Here is a 22,265-nt window from a genome sequence, read left to right as displayed (position 1 = left end):
TTCCCAGAACCTCTAACCAAGGAGACGACTTGTTTAGCATTAATTAGCTCTGAACAGTAACAATAAGGCATCTTTCCACAAGTACCCCTGTTAAGTTGTGGGTGAACATATCAGACGACACAGCAATTCTTCAGACAGCTCTTGTTTATTCACAGAACAGAACAGAACTGAACTGAAGGGCTCAGCCAACCTGCTTATATAGAGCTCAACTACATGGCAACAGTAACAACTTTCTGTAACTATCCAAGCACTGAACGTCACTTTCAATTCCTTATTTGCATATGCGGACCTGAGTGAAAACTATCTACAGTATCCCCCTGCTGGCCCAGGATGAGAACTTCAGTACATAACAACCCCCACCCCTTGTCATTGGATTAAGTCTAAATTGACATTTTGCAGGAAATCTCTTCCCTTACTCCCTGCCAGGAGGGCACCATCATCTCCTGCTTATGAGTCCCGATTGGCCAGAGACCCCTCGTGACCTCCTGGCCCCTGTGCAGCAGGAAACGTGCACCAATGTGCCTCGCAATGACTCAGTGCTTGAGTGAATTAGCTTCCAAGGTCCTCTTCTTCGATGAAATCATTTCTCTGTTGCTCTCAGGCGACCTGCTCACTGAGCATTCATCCTGAGGTGCCCTCCACACACATTTCTCAGTTGTCAGGGACCGTGCTGAGGAGGGCTGCACTGAGGAAGAATAGTGGGATTCAGTGACCGTACACCCATATACAGCCCACATCTGGGTGTCGGGAGCACCTTCTTCGACCTTCCGATCACAGGAACAACAGCACAGCATTCCCCTGGAACAGGTTGTGGTGCAGTGGACTCACATTTGCAATTGTGAGCACCTCAAAAGCAGCAGAGAAAAGGAAACAAAACTGTGGAGGTTTCGTTGCATACCTAATTTTATTTCTACTGATTAAACAAATAAAAGAACATAACAAACATGTACGAGAGATTCAGCTCTCTCATCCTGCCATCTAGTCTCTAGACAGATCAAAGAAAACAGGGCACAATGCTAGGGACAGAAGTCTGGAAGAGTGGTTTCCGCCCCCTCCTTTCTCTGAGACAGAAAGTAAAACAAACATGATCTGGTGATCTTTGCAATGGGAGGGATGAAAATACTGACAGTCATCCCCTCCCCCAACCCTGATCCTGAATCTTCCCAGGAGCAGGAGGACAGCACAGATTCGGAACAGTGGTTTGCAGAGGGGCACAGTTCAGAAGGCAGAAGCTGGGAAATACTGGATGGGGAACAGCTAGCAGAAGAAACACTAGAAGAGAAAAAGAGTTAACAGATTCACAATCTCTGTATAGCATCCACCCCCTTCTCCAAAGTCACAGAGAGCTCAGAAAGTGTCAGAACAGAAAGCACAGGGGGTACAAGCTCAGATTACAAGAGGTAGAAGTGATGTAGATTAATAGGGATGGAGGGGGTGTATCCCTTAATTGGGAGCACCGCCATTTCTCAGAGATGTGTTTCTTTGTTCTCTCACTGTGATTATTAAAGATTCTAACTGGTAAGCCGTTCCTTTCATTTGATCTTCCTATCTACTGCCACAGAGGAGTGGAGGCCGATTCTCCGAAGCCTGACACCAGTAAAGGTAAAAGGTAAAGGTAAAGGACCCCTGGATGGTTAAGTCCAGTCAAAAGCAACTATGGGGTTGTGGCGCTGATCTTGCTTTCAGGCTGAGGGAGCTGACATTTGTCCACAGACAGCTTTCTGGGTCATGTGGCCAGCATGACTAAGCCGCTTCTGGCACAACGGAACACCGTGATGGAAACCAGAATGCACAGAAAAACTGTTTACCTTCCCGCCACAGTGGTGCCTATTTATCTACTTGCACTGGCGTGCTTTCTTGCTAGGTTAGCAAGAGCTGGGACAGAGCAACAGGATCACACCTTGTAGCAAATATTTTAGCAATGGTACCAACTTAAATGGAGTTAAAGGATTGATAGACACAGCAATTGGAGAAAAAGAAGGTGAGGTTTTATTGCTGAGCAGTAATGGACCCAGTTGGAATCCTTTCCAAAAGACTGGGACCCAGAGCATTGTAGCTCTGGGGTTATATACCTGAGTACAGCATCATAGATCATGACACAATCAAATACATTCACGAACGCCAGCAAAAACAAGCAAATGAGCGCATTCGGCCAGGCTCCTGACCGTGTCAAGAGTTCTACCTTCAACTTCTGCTTTCTTAGTCTGTACATGCAGTCCGGCCTTTTCCCCAGATTTAACAGTGCAAGGAGGAACTTCTTAACTGTACTCCCCTGCAACATCTGTTCATTTAAGGACATTGTGGTCGGGACCTTCCTGTTTCGTGTACAGACTGAGTGTGGACAAGAGGGGGGAGATGTACCAGCATCTCCTGATTTATAGCTTCCTCTTTGTAGAGACTAAGAAGGGACTGGGGCAAGGTTCATTCTGTTAAAGCAAGAACAGGGGGGGCCACTCTTATGCTACCCTTATGCTATTCATATAATCAGTTATCAGTAATCAATATATTCATATATGCTCACACATAACAGGGCTCACAGTGATTTTATAATCCGTTTTGAATCAAGGGAAGCTTTGCCTTAGCTAACTGCAAACTGCTTGGAACCGCAAGTCCAGAACCGACCTTTCACCTAGGAAACATCCTTGTATGCTGAACAAAGGGGAAGACATGAATCAGAGACACTGGTACAAAATCCCCCTCAATTGCAGGCTAAAATAGTCCTCAGAACAGGAAGGGCCAAACCACAAAAACTCCACAAAACTCCCTGTTCTGTCAGAACTAGGGAAAAGGTCAGACTGCACATCATTGCAGACAATGGAAAGCAGAAGTTGGGAGTAGAACTCTGCGCTCGGCCAGGAGCCGGGAGCATGACAAGAAGAAGCGCTAATTGGTCATTTTTTGAAGGGAAGCTCTGCTTCTGCACATGACTGTGGCATGATGGGAAGTTTTTGCTTATAAGCTTTGCTTCTGCACATGATTTCTGCACAAACCGTTCTAATACTAAGACATTCCCTCATCACCTTAGAATGTTCAGTTCACAATGAGTTCAGGAAAACATTATACTCTGACCTGTTCTTAATGCATAGTTGACCACATCTATCGGAACGTAATTGTTTAAGTCTTGCTATATCAATCACTAGTTATAATTTAATTAGGAGGTTTTCATGCCTGTCTAGTTCTGTGCTCCCTTTCCCAGCCTTTAATCTATTGGTGATTAATGCTTATATGCAACCTTTGCTTTGTACTTGTGTTAACCAATCAGCAATAAGCACATATGTGGCAATGCTGTAATATTCAATAAAAGGGACTCCCCGAGACTTGCTTGAGAGATGCCTCCCATATGACACTCCTCACTCGTCTGTCGTTTATTTCAACCCAACAATTTTTCGCTGGCATGCGTGACTGTCTCATGACTGTCTCATGATCTGTGATTTGCTCAGGTATAAAGACCTCAGGATTTGTATGCTTCGGGGTCCCAGTCTTTTGGGAAAGATTCCAACTGGGTCCATTACTGCTCAGCAATAAACCCTCACCTTCTTTTTCTCCAAAAAGCTGTGTCTATCTGATCCTTATTTCACTCTAAGTGGGTACCACCTTACTTTCACGTGCTACACTGTAAACTTGCAGTTTCAAACAGTTTAGCTTTTACCCTAGGCAGAAGCTTCTATGATCCAAATGGATTCTAAAGTCATTGTAAACTCTGGTTATGTGTGAATATATGTGAATATATCGATAACTGATAACTGGTTACATGGATAATTGATTATATGAATAGCATAAAGGTAAAATTCCTCCTGACCCTGCTTCAACCTCATCGCAGGGATTTGAACTGCAGACCTTCTGATCGGCAAGTCCAAGAGGCTCAGTGGTTTAGACCACAGTGCCACCTGCTTCCCCGTTTCCCAGTAACCTCACAGGAGTCCCTGCGATTGCCACACCACTCATTCGCCTCATTTTCCTTCTTTTATTCCAAGTTCCTCTTTTGTAAATTTTCAGCCACTGTACCTACGTGAAAGGGTCATGTCTCCGCTGGAAAAGCGCTGCGGCTCACTGGTAAACCAGCTGCTTTGCATTCAGAAGGTCCAATATTCTTGCAAATATTGGACAAGATGGACTGTTTCAAGAAGTGGCAGAGAGACATTTCCAGATTTGTCTGGCAGGGCAAGAAGCCTAGAATAAAATTTAAAATATTAACTGATGCAAAGGAAAGAGGTGGATTTGCCCTGCCAGACCTTAAACTTTATTATGAATCAGCAGCATTCTGCTGGTTGAAAGACTGGCTGCTTCTTGAGAACACAGACATTTTGGATCTAGAAGGATTTAACAACGTTTTTGGTTGGCATGCATATTTGTGGTACGACAAGGTTAAAGCACATAAAGCATTTAAAAAGCATATTGTCAGGAAAGCATTGTTCAATGTCTGGATAAGATACAAAAATTTACTGGAAAATAAAACCCCAAGGTGGTTGTCACCAATGGAAGCGAAGGCTCAGAAAAAGCTCAATATGGAGGTCAAATGGCCGAAATATTGGGAAATATTGGAACAAGAAGGAGACAAACTGAAATTACAGAGTTTTGAGAAATTAAAAGAGAAAGTGCGAGACTGGCTTCATTATTATCAAATAAGAGAGGCCTATAATTTGGACAAAAAAATTGGCTTCCAGGTGGAAAAATCAAAATTGGAAACAGAACTGTTAGATCCCAAAACTAAGATACTTTCAAGAATGTATAACTTGCTGTTAAAATGGAATACGCAGGATGAAGCGGTTAAATCTGCTATGATTAAATGGGCACAAGATATTGGTCATAACATTATGTTTGCTGACTGGGAACAGTTGTGGACCACCGGTATGAAATTTACGGCATGTAATGCCTTAAGAGAGAATATTATGAAAATGATGTACAGGTGGTACATGACACCTGTCAAGCTTGCAAAAATTTATCATTTGCCCGATAATAAATGTTGGAAATGTAAAGAAAATGAAGGTACATTCTTTCACCTTTGGTGGACGTACCCAAAGATTAAGGCTTTCTGGGAGATGATCTATAATGAAATGAAAAAGGTATTTAAATATACCTTCCTGAAGAAACCAGAGGCCTTTCTCCTGGGCATAGTCGGCCAATTGGTGCCAAAGAAGGATAGAACTTTATGTATGCAACAACAGCAGCAAGAATACTTATTGCAAAGTATTGGAAGACACAAGAGCTACCCACACTGGAAGAGTGGCAGATGAAAGTGTCAGATTATATGGAATTGGCGGAAATGACTGGCAGAATCCGAGACCTGGGAGAAGAGTTGGTGGAAGAAGACTGGAAGAAATTTAAAGACTATCTTCAGAAATACTGTAAAATTAATGAATGTTATAATGATGTTGGATTGAAAATGTGGCATTAGCAACAAAGTTCATAAGAATATGCAAAAATGAATTGATAATGGATGAAAATATAGAGTTATAATATGTTAAGATACAGAGTTAAGATAAACGAAAGAGGGTAAGGATTTGCTGATTTGATTATTTAAATGGGAATACAAAAAGGGGAGGTGTGAGGAGGCCAAGGAAATAAGCTAATGAGTTCAAAGTTACAAAAAACGGATTTGTTTTTAACTCTTTTTTAGCTATTTGTCTTTTGTATTTTGTATTTTTATTCCTTTTTTTCTTTTTCATGTATTTTTCTATGTTCTCTTTTTTGTATCTTTTTATTTTTATATGACCTTTTTTATTTTGTAAACTTATGTTTTTGTAAAACTTCAATAAATATCATTTTAAAAAAAACCAGAAGGTCCAATATTCAATACCTGGCATCTCCAGGTAGGGCTGGGAGGGACTCCGACTGAAAAACCCCTGGAGATCCCCTGCAGGTCGTTGTAATTGACGTGGGCAAAAGCCCACCCGAGGTTCAGGCACTTCGTGCCAGCAATGGTGAAGCACACCTAGGAAGCAGTTCAAACAGTTCAAACAGACCGATTCAGATTTTGTTTTACAGCAGCAGAATGGTAACAGCCTGTCAGGCAAAACAGGAAAGCTTGTTCAGAGATGCACCCCAAATTGGATTGTTGCAGACCCTTTTATACATGCAAGTAAACAATTTTTCCTATAGTCTATCTGTTAACACGCCACCGCCTTAGCTAACCACTAAGAACATCCACCCACTAACCACATCCTATAGAAATCTTTTGCAGCAACAATAAATGCAGCACCAGCAAGTTCTTGTTTTCAGCACATGATTTAAGCCTGTGCCACTGGAGTCAGATGCTGGAGTTTTTATTTAAGGAAATGAACATACACTTAGTAACAGTGTCACATGAAGAGTCGCTTCGCTTTTTTGGTCATTGTCTGCAATGACTTAGTTGGATCGGAGATGAGTGGATAAAAACCCAGCCCTCCGCACACTGCAAAAGCAGTGCTACTTTGCCAAACAACCTCTCCTATTGTGCCTACTAGCTATTTTCCTCCTGTTTATAAAGACAAGTTGGATCCTTGTTCGTTTAAGCTTAAGCAGAGAAAAGTAGTTATGGATGCACCACGGAACATTAAGCAGTAATTTGGAGGGCAGGGGGACAAGAGACAAAATTAGCTCGTGCGACGGCATCCTTTAAGAGAGGTTAAGCTGGCTGACTTCACCGAGACTGTTGGTGCATAGCGACGGAGCACTTTCTCTTCTGCATAAAAAGAGCATCACCATCATTGCCGTAAGCTTTTAAACCGTCCTTTCTCAGTGCAGAACACTTTGCATGCACGGTTAAAGTAATAAGAAAAGAAGAAGAAGCCTGCTGGATCAGACCAAAGACCCCATCGAGTCCAGAATCCTGTTCTCAGCTTGGACCACCAGAGTACCATATGAAGCCCACAAGAGGACCTCAGTACAGCAGGAAAAGGTAAAGGTAAAGCAGAACCTTCCCCATTTGTGAGCCCTAGCAACCTCCAGATTGGTGATTTTCTGCAAGTTTGTTCTGCAGTATATATATAGTACACAAAGGGATGCAAGTGGCGCTGTGGTCTAAACCACCGAGCCTCTTGGACTTGTTGATCGGAAGGACAGCAGTTCAAATCTGCGCGATGGGGTGAGGTCCCGTTGCTCTGTCCCAGCTCCTACCAATCTAGCAGTTTGAAAGCATGCCAGTGCAAGTAGATAAATAGGTACCACTGCAGCGGGAAGGTAAACGGTGTTTCTGTGCGGTTTGGTCATGCTGGGCATATGACCCAGAAAGCTTTCTGTGGACAAACGCCGGCTTCCCTTGGCCTGAAAGCGAGATGAGCACCGCAACACCATAGTCGCCTTTGCCTGGACTTAACGGTCCAGGGGGTCCTTTACCTTTTTTATATTTATAGTACATTAGTGGTAGATTTTACTGGATTGTCCACACATCATTCTGCTTTATTTCTGTAACTATCCAATCACTGAACGCCACTTTCAATTCCTTATTTGCATATGCGGACCTGAGTGAAAACTATCTACAGTATCTACACCCAGGGTGAGAACTTCAGTACATAACAAAAACCTTTTGAGATTTTGCAAAGCTCAACAATTTCTGTGTCCGGATTTTCACTTTTTGAAATATGGCAACCCAAGTAACGAAATTGTTTCATTTTTCTTGTAGTCAGCAGTAACACAAGCTTAAGAGAGAAACAAAGAAGAAAAAGCGCCCCAGATAGAAAACTCTTTCGCAGGAATGCCAGGGGATGGAATAGTGTCAATAGCTACATTGTACTCAGTAGGGCTGGCTTCTGAGTTTCATCAGATTTCCCGGCCAGGCTGTGCTTTAAAAATTCACTGTAACATTGTAGCCTGCTGTGGTTTGTACAAGCTAGAATCCAAGGTCAGCTTCTTATATTTACACAACAGAGAAAGGCAGCAGTAAAACCTGGAGAGGGATATTAATGGCAAAATCATAAGTCATAGATCATAAATTGTGGTTCCTTTCAGGAATTGTGATTTAGTCTGAAATTGCTTCTTCAAGGACCTATACCTTTGCTTGGACACAGGTAAAAGCATTTTAATAAATTTTAAAAAATCAGCAAGCATTTGCCACTCGTTTAGGGGATGAAGCTCTGTTTCTATGCCCCTGCTGTGATAAGTTCTTAAAAAGCAAAAGTTAACAAATCTCTGATCTTGTTTACTATCCTCTGTGAACCAAGTAGATAAACTGCTTTCTTTTATTAGAGTGGCAGGTTATAAACTTGAGGACAAGGCTGAAAGTTTCAGGTCAAAATCCTGTGTACACTTATCTAAGAGTTAGCAGGAAGTGGGACTCACTTCTGAGTAAAACACACATACGGTAGGATTGGTGCTGTAGATTTCAACTCCTACTTATTTACTTCATTACTTCTTTTTAGAGACAGTAAATTGGAATGATCAGGTAACAGAAAAGCAAGCAGAAAATGGGGAGGAAGGAAAAGCAGAAAACAGAACATATATAGTGAATTGTTGCGATGGCTGCGAAGTTAATTTAGAACCCAAGGGTTGCAAAAAAAGGGGGGCAGAAGGTTGCAACAGATTATTATGCTAAATGGGATGTGTTTAATCGGTGTATGAGAGAGCAGGTCGCTTTGTTGGAAATGTCAAGAGGCGTAATTAAGATGTCGGGACTGTTGGGAAATTCAAGCCCTTCTCATGAGAAGCTGGCAGCAATCCCAGGCACCCGGCTTGATTCCCTGTTGACCTCCCTGGCTGCATTCCCCAGCAAAGCGCAGGCAAGGTCTCTGTTATGTACTGAGAACAATAGGATCCAAAAGGCAGCAGTCTGATTGGTCCTAGAACAATAGGATTCAGAATGCAGCAGTCTGATTGGTCCTAGAACAATGCAGCAGTATGATTGGTTGGCAGGAACCACCCAATCATGCTCCAGATAGAAGTGAATCCACAACCTGATTGGCTTAAAGTAGAATTCCGGAATTAGCCAATCATGTGCAGCCCATTGTGTAAATAATGTATATAAAGCAGATACTTTGAGGGGACATTCATTCATTCCTCCTCACCACTATGAGCTGAATAAAGAGCATGAAATCACTTTGCGACTCTGAGTATATTTCACTGGCGACGAAGGTGGGATCCCGCTGAGCTGACTGCCACACACAGCACTGCAGCACCGCCACCTGCCGCACCGCTGCCTCGCACCGTGTATCCAGGCTTCAGCTCCAGGACACAAGGAACTCAGAATGGCAACCAACAGCAGCTTCTCGCCGTTCAACCCAGCATCTGGAGACTGGGAAGCGTACGCCTCCCGTTTCACCTTCCTCCTAGAAGCCAAAGGGGTCACCGATGAAGAAGACGCCAAGAAGAGGGCAATATTCTTCAGCGTCTGCGGAGAGGAGACGTTTGAAATCGCCCGGGCTCTCCTTGCGCCTGAAGACGTTGCTACTGTTCCATACAAAACAATAATGGAACAGCTGAAGGGGCACTTTTCGCCACAGCCCTCAGTGGTGGCTCGTCGAAATGCCTTCTACGCAAAGCGGCAAGCCCCTGGGGAAACCATAACTGGGTTTGTGACCTCTCTCCGCCAAGCCGCCCGGTTCTGCAACTTCTCAGAGCTGGAGAACATGCTTCGGGACCGCCTCGTCGGTGGCCTGAAGGATGAGAAGCTGCAACGATGCCTCTACGCTAAGAAGGACCTAACGTTCCAGGTCGCTCTGGAGGAGGCCCTGGCAACGGAAGCTGCCGAGAGGTCGACACAAGAGGCACGGCCGATCCAGCCGTCCCAACCAAGGGTCCACCACGAAGACCTCACCGACGACTCAGGATCCAACAGGGAGGAGGTGCACCGAGTACAGCAGCGCACTCAAGCAGCCCACATACCACAGCTGCCTCGACAAGAAGGAGGGAACTGTGCAAGCTGTGGAGAAAGTCACGAGAGGAGGACCTGCCGTTTCCGCAACGCAGAGTGCAGGCAGTGCAGAAAATTGGGACACATCGCCCGGGTGTGTCGGGCTCGGCCCACCCGACGCCAGGCATCAGATGACCAATCCAAGAGCCCCAGGTCCCGGGGCCCAACGCACCAAGGCAACTCGACGGAGCTCACAGACTTCCAGGTATACCAGTTGCCCCACCCCAACGTAGAGAAAATTTATGTAGAGGTACAGATAGAGGGGGCCCCATGCCGCATGGAGCTTGACACAGGTTCAACTCTATCCATAATCTCGGCAAGGACCTTAAGGAAACTGTGTCCTACTGGGGTCCCAAACTCAGGCCGGCCCCATTCACCCTCCAGGACTTCCAGAAACGTAAGGTCCCCACAATGGGGGTGGGGACCTTCAGGGTGCAATACCGAGGGCGGACGCGGCAACTGGACTTGCTTGTGGTCAAGGGCCCCTACATTAGCTTACTGGGATTGGCATGGTTTGGACCACTGGGGCTAGCCGTCACCGGGGTGAACCACACGAGCTTACAAGTGGACGTGGACGCCATATGCAAGGAATTTCCGGGGGTTTTCGATGGGAAATTGGGACAGTATACGTGCCCCCCCCCCATTGCTCTACAGCTTGACCCCGCAGTACGACCGGTCAGGCTCAAGGCCCGCCGGGTCCCGTTCGCTCTGAAACCCCGTATAGACGAGGAATTAGACCGACTCGTGGAGCAAGGAGTGCTGGAGCCGGTGCCTAATGCCCCCTGGGAAACCCCAATCGTCACATCCGTCAAGCCTAATGGTTCGGTCCGCATCTGCGCAGACTACAAATGTACCATAAACAAGGCCCTCACGGCCCATGTGTACCCAGTGCCAGTGGTCAGCCATGTCCTTGCCACCCTGGCTGGGTCGAAAATTTTTGGCAAGCTGGACTTGGCCCAAGCATATCAACAGCTGCCAGTAGATGAGGCCACAGCAGAGGCACAGACGATTGTGACGCACAGAGGAGCGTTCAGGGTAAAGCGGCTGCAATTCGGTGTCAGCGTGGCACCAGGCATATTCCAGAATCTAATGGACTCTCTCCTTAAAGGGATTCCTGGTGTCACCCCCTTCTTCGATGATGTGTTGATTGCCGGGCCCACACCAGAGGAGTTTGAGGACCGCCTCCGCACCGTTCTGCACCGTTTCCAGACGGCGGGTCTCAAGGTGAAGCGGGAAAAATGTCTACTAGGAGTGCCTCAGGTGGACTTTCTGGGATTTATGGTGGACGCAGAAGGGGTCCACCCAACTGCGGACAAGGTACGGGCCATTTGTGATGCCCCAGCACCCAAGAACAAGACTGAACTTCAGGCCTTCTTGGGACTATTGAACTTTTACCATTCCTTCCTTCCCCACAAGGCGGCGGTAGCGGAGCCCCTACACAGACTCCTGGACAAGCGGGCCCCTTGGGTGTGGGGCCAGCGCCAGGAGGCCGCATTCCAGGCAGTCAAGGACTTGCTTGTCTCAAACTCGGTCTTGGCACACTTCGACGAGAGGCTGCCGGTGGTGCTAGCATGCGACGCCTCGCCCTACGGCATTGGCGCTGTCCTGGGACACCAACTCCCGGATGGAAGAGAGGTACCAGTGGCATACTTTTCCCAGACACTCAACGCAACCGAGCGGAACTACTCGCAAATCGACAAGGAGGGTCTGGCAATCGTGAAGGGAGTGAAAAAATTCCATGATTTCTTGTACGGGCGGCCCTTCACCGTGGTGACTGACCACAAGCCCTTGCTTGGCTTGTTTGCCCCCGAAAAGCAGACCCCCCAAGTGCTGTCTCCTCGCGTCCTCAGGTGGTCAATTTTCCTTGCCAGCTACCAGTATGCACTGATTCACCGCCCTGGGAAGGTGATGGGCCATGCAGACACCCTCAGCAGGCTACCACTACCGGAAACAGGCCCTGACCCAGCACCTGCACAAGAGGTTATGAGCCTGGAGCTGCTTCCCGACTGCCCCATTCAGGCACAAGAAGTTGCACACCATTCCAAGAAAGATAGGGTCATCTCCCAGGTCCTGGACTGGGTGTGGAGGGGATGGCCCAGCAGCAGCCCCGGGCCAGAATTCGCCGGCTACACAACCCACAAACATGAACTGTCGGCCCACAAGGGGTGCCTGTTATGGGGAAGCAGGGTCATTGTTCCCCAGCCCCTCCGCAAAAGGGTCCTCACAGCCCTACACGAGACACACCCAGGGGTAGTAAGAATGAAGGCCCTTGCCAGGAGTTATGTGTGGTGGCCAGGGATCTATGGAGAGATAGAGGCCTGGGTCAAACACTGCCAGGCCTGCCAAGAATCCCGCCCAGATCCCCCAAGGGCCCCAGTCCAGTCCTGGGAGTCCGCCCGAGCACCATGGTCACGCCTGCATGTGGACTTCGCTGGCCCCTTTCAGGGGAAAACATTCTTCATAGTGGTGGACTCCTACACCAAATGGCTGGAAGTCGCACTGGTACCGTCCACTTCTACGTCCGCAGCCATCCGGGTACTACGCAGGCTGTTTGCAACCCACGGGCTCCCTGACACTCGTCTCAGACAACGGGACTGCATTTACGTCAGGAGAATTCCAAACCTTCACAGCACAGAACGCCATCCGCCACATCCGTTCGGCGCCATTCCACCCTGCCACCAATGGCCAAGCAGAACGCATGGTGCGGACCACCAAGGACACCCTTTGCCGCATGACACAAGGGGATTGGGAGTACCGCCTTGCCACATTCCTTCTAGCACAGCACAGCACCCCCAGCTCAACGACTGGCCGGAGCCCCGCTGAACTACTAATGGGTCGGCGCCTTGCAATCAGATTGGACCGCCTTCACCCCGATAGAGCTCAGGATGAGGTAGTGGTGGGGGAAGGCAGGAACCCCCGGACCTTCGAGGCCCAGGACCCAGTGTACGCAAAGAATTTTGGGGCAGGCCCTGCATGGGTACCCGCCAGAGTCACCAGGGTCACTGGCCCCGTGTCGTACGAGGTGCTAACAGATGGGGGGCAATGCTGGCGCCGCCACTGCGACCAGATACGGCGACGATTCCCGGGAGAAAACCAGGAGGAGGAGGACAGGTCAGAGGAGTCCCAAGGGAACAGTGGGGCAGTGAGGCCCATAGAGCAGCAGGGGCAAGCAGGAGAGGCAGAATCAGTAAATACAGAGAGGACCCGTGAGGCCGAAAGGACACCAGAACCAGAACCATGACTGAGTGAGCCGGTTGCGACAGACCAAACAGCCCTATCACAGCCAGCATCCTTGGAACACGAGCCAGAATCTGAATCCTGGACCAGGGAACACCCCAGGCCGCAACGCACACGTAGGCCGCCGGCGTACCTTGAGGACTATGAATGCGACCTCCCGGGCAGGACTGGAACTTAGAGGGGAGGGGTGTTATGTACTGAGAACAATAGGATTCAGAATGCAGCAGTCTGATTGGTCCTAGAACAATGCAGCAGTATGATTGGTTGGCAGGAACCACCCAATCATGCTCCAGATAGAAGTGAATCCACAACCTGATTGGCTTACAGTAGAATTCCGGAATTAGCCAATCATGTGCAGCCCATTGTGTAAATAATGTATATAAAGCAGATACTTTGAGGGGACATTCATTCATTCCTCCTCACCACTATGAGCTGAATAAAGAGCATGAAATCACTTTGCGACTCTGAGTATATTTCAGTCTCGATCGGCGATTCTTCTCAAACGTGAGAAGAACACACCCCCTCTTCCCCTGGCAGGGGAAAGAGATAGACAGAAATGTATTTACATGCTTTTATTTCTGTCTTTGCAGCGTTACAAACAACATGACTGCTCTCTTCAAACTCCAGCAGTGTTGTGACAAACACTTCCTGTACTTCCTGTACAGCTCATATTACACTCTGAGGCAATTCCGGTGCTTCGCACTGTGAAATGACTGCCCCTCTGTTCCCACAGACAGTCCCAACATTCCCATCATGTTTACTCTTCAAGCTAGGACTTTGCAGCAGCATTGCTTCATTATCGTAACATACTCCCCCATAAGAATCAATGTGCGCTGCGAACATAGCTTGATCCAGAGAAGAAAACAAACAGTTGTTATACATATAACACTCCCCTGTTGTTTCAGTTCCACCCTTGGAACTATCCGCCACTGGTTTCCCCAGTGTACCTCTCTGGTTGTCTGACTTCCAAGGAATGAGTGCATCTGCATTACCTTGGCTAGGGAATGTAGTGTTACGTTTAGCAACTCCCTGTTGTGTCTTTGTCTCTGACTTAGACACAGCTTCAACCTGTCTTGAGTTGTCAACAATAGTAACACATGCAACAGCTGAGTTAGCAAACTCTTTGGAATACCTCTTGGGTGGTACACCCTTTGTAACTCTCTCGGACCTGCGTAATAGGTGCTGATCCTCTCTGCTCACTGGTTCAGTCTCAGGACTCTTCGGAGAACCAGTTCCAATAGTAAACAGTGGTTCCTCCTCCACCTGTGAAGGTCTAGCCATTGTGTGAGATTTCCTCTCAATGACTGTGTCAACTGAGCTCTTTGAGCTATCACTGTCACTCTCAGTACCACTGTAATCAGTAAAATCATCATCATCATCTGAATTGTCCTCAGTGGGAAATGTGTGAACAATTACTCTCTCCTGTTCAGGAGCGCTCTCTAGAAATTTTGTGAGAATCACCTGACCAGATTCAGACAAAATTACCCTGTAGAGACCCTTTTCATAACCCACAAAAATGCCTCTGGCATTCTTTACTCCACCTGGAGCTTCAGTCCTGACTTGGGACCCAAAAACCTTAAAATGGGCTACAGAAGGTTTTCTGTGAAATAACTTTTCAAAAGGAGAACATCCCAAACCTTTTGAAACCTTTCTCAACCACGAGTAACAAAAACACAATAGCGATTCTGCCCAAAACTCATGTGGTAAATGTGAACTCAGCAATTGCGCCTTCATCCCATTTTGCAATTCTTTGTTCATTTGCACACAGACACTTTTGTTCCATGCTCCTGCAGAAACAGCAGTCTTGTGCCTTATCCCTTTCTTATCCAGGAAATCCTGAAAATCATGTAAAAGAAAAACTGGCTTTTCATCTGTGAAAAGACAATCAATGTTAGCATCATGAACAGTCTTAACCTTGTCACAAAACTCTTTAAACCTTTCTAAGGCTTCTTGTGGTTTCTGCAATATGTATATCCACACATAATGAGAGAAATAATCCACACGCACAATATAATATCTTGCATTGCCTCTAGATGGTGCTAGAGGACCAATCACATCAGCATACACTCGCTGAAATGCACTGTTAACTTTGGTCGCCTTCCGGACGTCGTTCGCCATACCTGCAAGACAAATCATGTTAGATTCAGATGCATTACACTTTATGCAATCACTTTGATCAAAAGTCAACAAATACAGTCCATCTTTCTCTCTGGCGGAAAGATACAGCTCTCCATCTTTGTAGATTTTGCAGCTTTCTCTATCATAGGACAAAGTCAGTCCTTTCTTTGTGATCTGCGAAACACTCAGCAGATTGAACTTTAAATCAGGAACCAAATACACATTGTTAATAGTCAAGTTCAGACTTTCAAGATACACAGTTCCAAACCCGGTCGCTTCCAGCTCCTGGCCATTGGCCTGTTTCACAGCGAAGCTTTGCTTCTTAAACGTAGAAAACAGTCCTCAGTGCAATGTCATGTGTTGGGTCGCTCCAGTGTCCAAAACAAAAGCGTTCTCCGTTGAAAATGCGGCTTTTGTTGACAGCAATGCCTTTGCAGGTTTCACCTGGGATTTGGTACGACTTTTGCCTGACGCCTCAGGCTTTGCAGAGCTCCCCTTAGCTCCTTTCTGTTGACGTGGCTTCTTACAATTCCGCTGAAGATGCCCAGTCTGTCCACAATTGAAACAACGGACAACGTTCAAAGCAACAGCTTGTTCTTCACTTGCACTAGCAGTGGGGGTGTCAGAACTCCGAGCTTCTCTCCCCCTGTCTTTGACATCTATTGCAGCAAGTCTGTCTCTCTCATTGAGAATCACGGCACAAATTCTCTCTGCCGTTAGATCTCTGGCTGGTAAAGAACCCAGCTGACTTGCAACCGTTTTAAAAGTCCGATTAAGGCTGTTAATTATCATGAAACAGAATATCTCTTCCTGTAGAGGAAAATTGCGTTGCGCCATGTGCTGGCGTAAGAATTTCATCTCTGTCAGATGCTCTTGCACATCTCCATCAGGCGCTAGCCTAAGATTGGTCAGCTTTTCAAAATGCAGCAATGCTGAAGAACCAGCATCTCTTTGATGTATTCTACGCAGCGTTTGCCAAATCTCATGCGCGTATTCCAAATCCTGAATATGCACAAGTTGATCATCTGAGACACACAGAATTATGGCCGTCCTGGCTTTCACATTCTGTGAATTCCAACCTGGTGTTGGTGCAGGAGGAATGGGGTTATCAATCACCCCAAAAATCCTCTGATTCTGAAGCAGGGCTTTTATCTTTACAGACCATGAGGCATAATTGTCATTAGTCAGTGGAGGTGGGTAAGGTAAGTCTCCCCCCTTCTTGGTATCCATTTTGAATCCAAGTCTGAGCTCTCACTCTCGAGCCTTCTAAAATCCAATAGCTGGCTGCTCAGTGCTGTTTTTCTATCCAAAAAACAGCTTTTGTGAACCAGAGAAGAATCAATCTGCGTTCACTCTTTTAGCCATAAATCAGCATACCTTGGGGGTTCCGTTGCTCCTTGCTTTACAGCAAAAACGTCTGCTCCGGTGTTCAGCCATTCGTTGTAGCCTCCATCCGACCGCTACCACAAACTCCTTTATCTCCTTGCAGAGGATGAAGTACGATCCATCAACCTCTGTAGCTGCTTTCATGGATCGATACCATCGGCTCAGTGCTACCATATGTTGGGAAATTCAAGCCCTTCTCATGAGAAGCTGGCAGCAATCCCAGGCACCCGGCTTGATTCCCTGTTGACCTCCCTGGCTGCATTCCCCAGCAAAGCGCAGGCAAGGTCTCGATCGGCGATTCTTCTCAAACGTGAGAAGAACACACCCCCTCTTCCCCTGGCAGGGGAAAGAGATAGACAGAAACGTATTTACATGCTTTTATTTCTGTCTTTGCAGCGTTACAAAAAACATGACTGCTCTCTTCAAACTCCAGCAGTGTTGTGACAAACACTTCCTGTACTTCCTGTACAGCTCATATTACACTCTGAGGCAATTCCGGTGCTTCGTGCTGTGATGAAATGACTGCCCCTCTGTTCCCACAGACAGTCCCAACATTCCCATCATGTTTACTCTTCAAGCTAGGACTTTGCAGCAGCATTGCTTCATTATCGTAACAGGGACAAGGTCTAAAACGGGCATGGAAATGTGCAGCTCCATTTTAAAAGTTTTGTTTTCATGAAAGAGAGCCGGCGGTGGTGGACTGCTTAAAGAGTGTCAGACTAAGACCTGGGAGGGACCAGGGTTTGAATCCCCCACTTAGCTATGATGCTCACTGCATAGCCTACAGCATTTCTCCAATTAAAATAGGGACATCCTAAGGGAAAGTGGGACATTCTAGGATCAAATAAGAAACCTGGAAAGCTTCTGTAAATCCAGGACTCTCCCTGGAAAATAGGGATACTTGGGAGGATATTATTATTTATTCTGACTACCTCACAGGGTTGTCATGGGAATGAAATGAGGAGGGCGAAAGCCACATATGCCACTTTGAGCTCCTTGGTGGAACAGGTGAGATACAAATGCAAGAAATAAATAGAAGCTCTTTCACTTTTAGCTTGAGAAAGATTTGTGGTGAACTTAAGCTTGTGCATACACACATACTTATTCCAGCTTGGCATTTTTCAAAGGGTTAGATTAGAATCAACCTCCTGCAATGCAGGAATCAATAGGTCCTATGTGTTCAGTTGGACTTACAGCTGTGTAAGTTTGCAAAGGACTACAGCCTTGTTGTTTAAGAAGAAACGACTTAACTTGTTGCCATGCTTTTTTAAAAAAAATAAATGTATCATAAAATCAAGTAAGGAATGCAGAGAAGCCAGTGTGTTTATCAGCAAAACAAGAGTGCTCTTTATCTGCCAAGTTGTGTCCCATTAATCTCCAGGCCCATTTCACACGTTCCAGGTCAGGAAATTAAATTGGCCCCAAAGGATCGACGTGACTTTAAGTCGGTTCGCTTGAATAAATCTTTGCTCCTCTCTACCCCCTGGGCAACTGTAGCCACTGCCGGCCCTCTGCTGTGGGCTTCTGCAATGCATACTTGTTCCCCACGTTCACACGTTACACGCGTTACGAGCAAGCCGAGGAAACCCCGCGTCTCAGTCCCGCCCACCCCCGATCCGAAGAAGATGCTGCTCTTTCTGGGCTGTCTCCCGCTCCAGCTGAATTATAGCCTGCGCTCGCCGCTGATTGGCTAAGGCGCTTGAGCGAGGAGGAGGAGGAGGGCGGGGCAAGGCAGGATACGACCGCTCCTGATTGGCCGAGCGGACCGTTCTCCCCGGGCAAGAGGAGGCTCAGCAAATAGCCAACGCTTTTAGCGGTGCGAGGATAGGAGAAGGATGCCTCGGCTTCTGATTGGACAGAGAGAATAATTGCTTGATGGGGGCCTTGCTTTAAGCGCCTGCGCGGTTAATTCCTCCGGTTGCTGCCCTTACCCCTCTTTTAACGCCACACGTGCCTTAGAACGATGGCGCCGTGAGCGTTCTAACGGCCTCCAACGGCAGACGCGGCGCGAGAGGGCGGGGCGAGGCGAGAGAGAGCGAAAGAGAGCGCGGAGCCTCCGTGGAGCGCCTGCCGCGCCTGCGCAGACTGGTGAGTAAGTGGGGGAGGGGCGGTGTCTGTAGTTTTTTTTTTTTGTTTTGTATTTATTTTACCGCGTTTATATCCCAACTTCTTTCGTCCAAGGAGCCCAAGGTGGCGTGCATGGTTTCTATTCCGTTATTCCCCGTGTTATAAACACTACAACCCTGTGAGGTAAACTAGCCTGAGAGGGGAGTGTCACACCCAGTGAGCTTGGTCGATAAATGAAATAATATGTAAGTTTGTTCTGGGTATAAGCTTTGTATAAGAACAAACTTAGTTGGTCTCTAAGGTGCTAATGGACAATTTTTTAATTTATTTCGACTGTGTCAGACCAACACAGCTACCTCCCTGAATCTGAAATGTGTGTGTGTGTATATATATATACATATATATATATATACACACACACACATATAAACATATACAAATATATTTCTAGGGAGGGAAAATATGCTTCAGGTGGTAATAGAAATAATTATCATTATTTATTACCCAACCCTATACCCTAAGATCCTGGTTGCATGTGTAAAGTATGCAATGTACTCTGGTTTTATTAGTATTTGCCGCTAATTATTGTCATTCACAATAATTGGCATAAGACTCTTAAATGTGTAATATGCAGATTGGGGCCATGTGGGAAATGATTGCTCCAGGAAGACGGGAATAAACCCCCCCCAAATTGAAATAGACAATATTTTATATTTTTATTAATTGAATTTATTTATGACCCTATACCCTGAGGCCTCAGGGCAGTTCACAGAACAAAATCAAAACATAAAACCACATAATCTATAATCGAAATAAAAGCAACAACCCAGTGCCACCCCCCCCCCGTATTTAAGACCTTCATTTAGCTTCCGTGGATATACAGTTAGATATAAAAGGTTTAAAACTCAACAGATTGTGGATCCGTTCAGAAAATGCGTAGGTAAATAGGTGACGATGTTCCTGTTTATACTGCATGCATTACATTTAATGTTTGTTTGTTACAGGGGACTCTGCAATAAAACTGGCAGTGATCTGGGGGGTTCGGATCAAAGTTGTTGAGCTTTTTTTAGGAAGGAAAGCCCCGTTTGTATGGGGTCCAGGACAGAAATGTTCAACTTTTTTGGGAGGAGCAAAAGCTGTTGAGCTTCTTTGGTGGGAGCCAGTGATCTACTACAGGCATCCAGTGATCTACCTGTTGGACGTGCCTGGTTTATTCCATTTATATCCTACCTTTTCCCCCTCAAGGTGTCATGCACAGAGTTATGCGTGATCATATCACAACACTCATTGTTTGTAAATAATGTAGTTAGCCAGTCTATGCTTCCTTGCATGTACCGTTCACTTGGCCAGAACATGCACATTCCATTCCATTAGCTCTTTGATCAACACAGTTCATTATTAGTTCATCAACAGCATCCATTTTGTGGTGGTGGTCTTCAGCCATTTTAGGTCCATTCATATAATACCATTCATTACAAAAGTAAGGTCTGGCAGCATCTGGGTAGACAACATCAGTTTATTTAACAACATCAGTTTATTTACAGGAGGTGATAATGAAACACTTGTGTTTGATAGATAAGAATGATATTATTCTTAGGATATTTTGCTTGAGCAAAAAGGCATAAATTCAGATTATTTCTTATTGGCCAAGATGTTATTTGAGAGAATTCGCATTGACATTTTTTAAAACACACACACGTAATATCATTTATTTTTAGCACTATAGAGACCAAGTTGGAATTGAATGAGATTGATGTAGCTCACCAAACCTGGAGAGAGCTATTAAAGGATGTGTATTGCAGGTGGGAGAGATCTGGAGCAGGTATTGGGAATATGAATACCAGATGACCTGTGGGGTTCAGGTTACCCCAGTTTCAAGTACCATTTAACAACCTGGCCTTTGCTTTGGTTTTATAGGGAGATACTGACTTTTATTCAGACATTTGCAACACACACAGGTGCCTGTATTGTTTTATCACGTTCCTCAAATATATTGTATAAACTACAGATGCTAGGATAGTGAACTGGTGTCGTTAATTTACTAATATGTGTCCTCTCAAAGGAGCCTGGAGTGGCAAGCAACAAGTGATAAAACAACACAAATGCCTTTAAAACAATTGCAGCACAGGTGCAGACTTTCAGGATTTAGTCAAGTAAGTCCTGTACAGTGGTACCTCAGGTTACATACTCTTCAGGTTACAGACTCCGCTAACCAGAAATAGTGCTTCAGGTTAAGAACTTTGCTTCAGGATGAGAACAGAAATCGTGCTCTGGCGGCGCGACAGCAGCAGGAGGCCCCATTAGCTAAAGTGGTGCTTCAGGTTAAGAACAGTTTCAGGTTAAGAACGGACCTCCGGAACAAATTAAGTACTTAACCTGAGGTACCACTGTAATTGAAATTGGTAGGGTTACGTTTCTAATTGGGCCTTTTCTTCTTGGGGGTAGTTTGGGGGAGCATGAGGAAGCAAATACTGGTTTTGGGAAAATCTAGGGCCCAAAGGAATTTGGTGTCTCATAAAATTATTCTCAGCTGCTTGGGTTTTAATAGCCCTCTGAAGTTCTCAAGGTCACACCCATTCTTAATTGGTGATAACTTGCAGCTGGGCTTGTTTCCAGCTATCATCTCCTGAGTAGTTCTGGAAGAGTCATGAGTCCCGTCCCCCTTTTGGATTGGTGGGGGAATAAAGATGGGCTGTCCCCTTTTCAACATGATATAAAACATATTTCACCTTGCAATTTGTTGGCCTGTTGCCTGGTCACTAAATTGGAACGTGCCAAGCCCGTCTCTTGGGGAGCAGGCACTGCCAGCCTTGGTAAAAGAAGTGCATGGTAAGTTTAACTAGCAAAGTCTTGATTATTATTATTTTATTGTGTGGTGGTTCTGTAATTCCAATGTTTCAAACTTCTAATTTGTCTTATTTTGTGGAACTTCTACCTGTGCATTGGAGTAGAGCAGTGGTTCACAAAGTGGATGGTGCGCCCCCCCCCCCCCGCACAGTATGACCTAGGTAGGTGTAAATGACTCTGAAAAGCTGAAAAAATTGTCCAGTACCACCTTAGAGACCAACTAAGTATGTTCTGGGTATAAGCTTTCATGTGCATGCACACTTCTTCAGACAGGTAAAATGGATTAATCCGTTCCAGACTTTTAAAAACAACCCCTAAAACAACAATTTAACATGAATTTTACTATCTAATGAGACCACTGATCCATAAAATGAAAGCAATATTCGATGTACTGTACTATAAAGTAAATAAGACAGTGTTGTAGATGATAAAAAAAAATCTTACTTGCACTGATGATAGTCATTGTTTGGATGGGGTGCTTTTATCCATTTCCACAGTCACAATCAATCAGTCAGTAGCTGAACTGGGTTCCACACAGTTGCAAAAACAAATTGACCGAAAAAGCCTCAAAAACAAAAATGCAAAATAAATAGCAAAAACAAAAGTGCCAAACTTAATCCCTTCTGGAAGTCCGTTTGACTTCCGAAATGTTCAAAAACCAAGGCGCAGCTTCTGATTGGTGCAGGCGCCCCAAAACAATAACCAACAATCACATCGGGCGTTCGGCTTCCGAAAAATGTTCAAAAGCTGGAGCACTTATGTCCGGGTTTTCGGCATTTGGGAACCA

The 22,265-nt window shown here is 45.8% G+C and overlaps 2 protein-coding genes across 8 annotated transcripts in view; one reads left to right on the top strand and one right to left on the bottom strand.

Annotated features, from left to right (window-relative positions):
* Positions 1-22,265, bottom strand: part of LOC310749103 (myosin-11) — a 1,537,435-nt gene that overhangs the window by 913,447 nt on the left and 601,723 nt on the right. The window lies entirely within an intron of this gene.
* The window catches only part of ATF7IP2 (activating transcription factor 7 interacting protein 2), a 38,553-nt gene continuing 22,551 nt past the window's right edge, over positions 6,264-22,265 (top strand). The window contains exon 1 of one of the 7 annotated variants that reach the window (XM_083585670.1): positions 6,264-6,877. In XM_083585670.1, coding sequence (XP_083441796.1) covers positions 6,840-6,877 — 38 coding nt within the window. In that variant the 5' untranslated portion in view covers positions 6,264-6,839. Of the gene's footprint in view, positions 6,878-17,198; positions 18,653-18,688; positions 18,815-22,265 lie in introns of those variants that run through there. The other 6 variants (XM_083585667.1, XM_083585668.1, XM_083585673.1 and 3 more) reach the window with 6 other exon arrangements.

Source organism: Podarcis filfolensis, assembly GCF_964270895.1.
Source record: "Podarcis filfolensis genome assembly, chromosome: 14".
NCBI lineage: Eukaryota > Metazoa > Chordata > Lepidosauria > Squamata > Lacertidae > Podarcis > Podarcis filfolensis.
This window is presented reverse-complemented; position numbering and strand designations above follow the sequence as displayed.